This window comes from Chaetura pelagica, unplaced genomic scaffold (assembly GCF_000747805.2).
Source record: "Chaetura pelagica isolate M959 unplaced genomic scaffold, ChaPel_1.0 scaffold2022, whole genome shotgun sequence".
In the NCBI taxonomy this organism is placed as follows: Eukaryota; Metazoa; Chordata; class Aves; order Apodiformes; family Apodidae; genus Chaetura; species Chaetura pelagica.
Window position 1 is genome coordinate 38,314 of NW_009952468.1, and position 664 is coordinate 38,977.

General features: G+C 60.7%; 1 protein-coding gene across 1 annotated transcript in view; it reads right to left on the reverse strand.

The window, feature by feature from the left end:
- Positions 1-664, reverse strand: part of DCAF8 (DDB1 and CUL4 associated factor 8) — an 8,772-nt gene that overhangs the window by 3,715 nt on the left and 4,393 nt on the right. The window contains exon 7 of the mRNA XM_010008594.1: positions 494-566. Within this exon, the coding sequence (XP_010006896.1) occupies positions 494-566 (73 nt within the window). The remainder of the gene's footprint in view (positions 1-493; positions 567-664) is intronic.

Here is a 664-nt window from a genome sequence, read left to right on the forward strand (position 1 = left end):
GGAGCCGTCGTGGCTGTAGACCAGGCAGGTGATGTTGGCTTTGGACTCACTGTTCACCTGGGGAGAGCACAGACAGTTCTGCTCCCACCTGCCCCAGCACTGACCACGCTGGGAGAACTCGGCAGGATCTGCGGCCCCATGCAGGATTTCCAGTCAGGGGGTGGAATCGTGGCCTCTTCCCACACCCAGGCGAGCCTTCACGGGCAGTGGGAGGTTTGGGTCAAAGGAAAACACCAAACCCAGGCGGTTTGTTGGGCCTCCAAGTGATTTTCCAGGCAGGAAGCCCGCGGGAGGCTCAGCTGCTGCTCCGTGGGACTCCCAAGGGAGCACAGTGCAGATCCAGCTTGGTCCTGGCTAAGGGAGCTGGGCAAGGGCTGATCCCAGAGATCTGGGCCACCTTTGGATGTCCCCTGCCAGCCCACCCACCCATAAGCTCCCCCCACCGTGTCCCCACAGGGGATGGACCCCCAGGATGCAAAATGGAAACACTCACCAGGTGGTGGGGGCAGAACTTCTTCAGCACCCCATTGTTCTCGTTCTCATCTATTTTCCGCTGGTCATAAATCCTGGAGGAAGGATTTGGAGCATTGGGAGCTCCCTTGGGACACAGTGCATGCCCACCCAAGTATGGCAGGGGGGGTGGGGGGGACACCACGACCTGCCC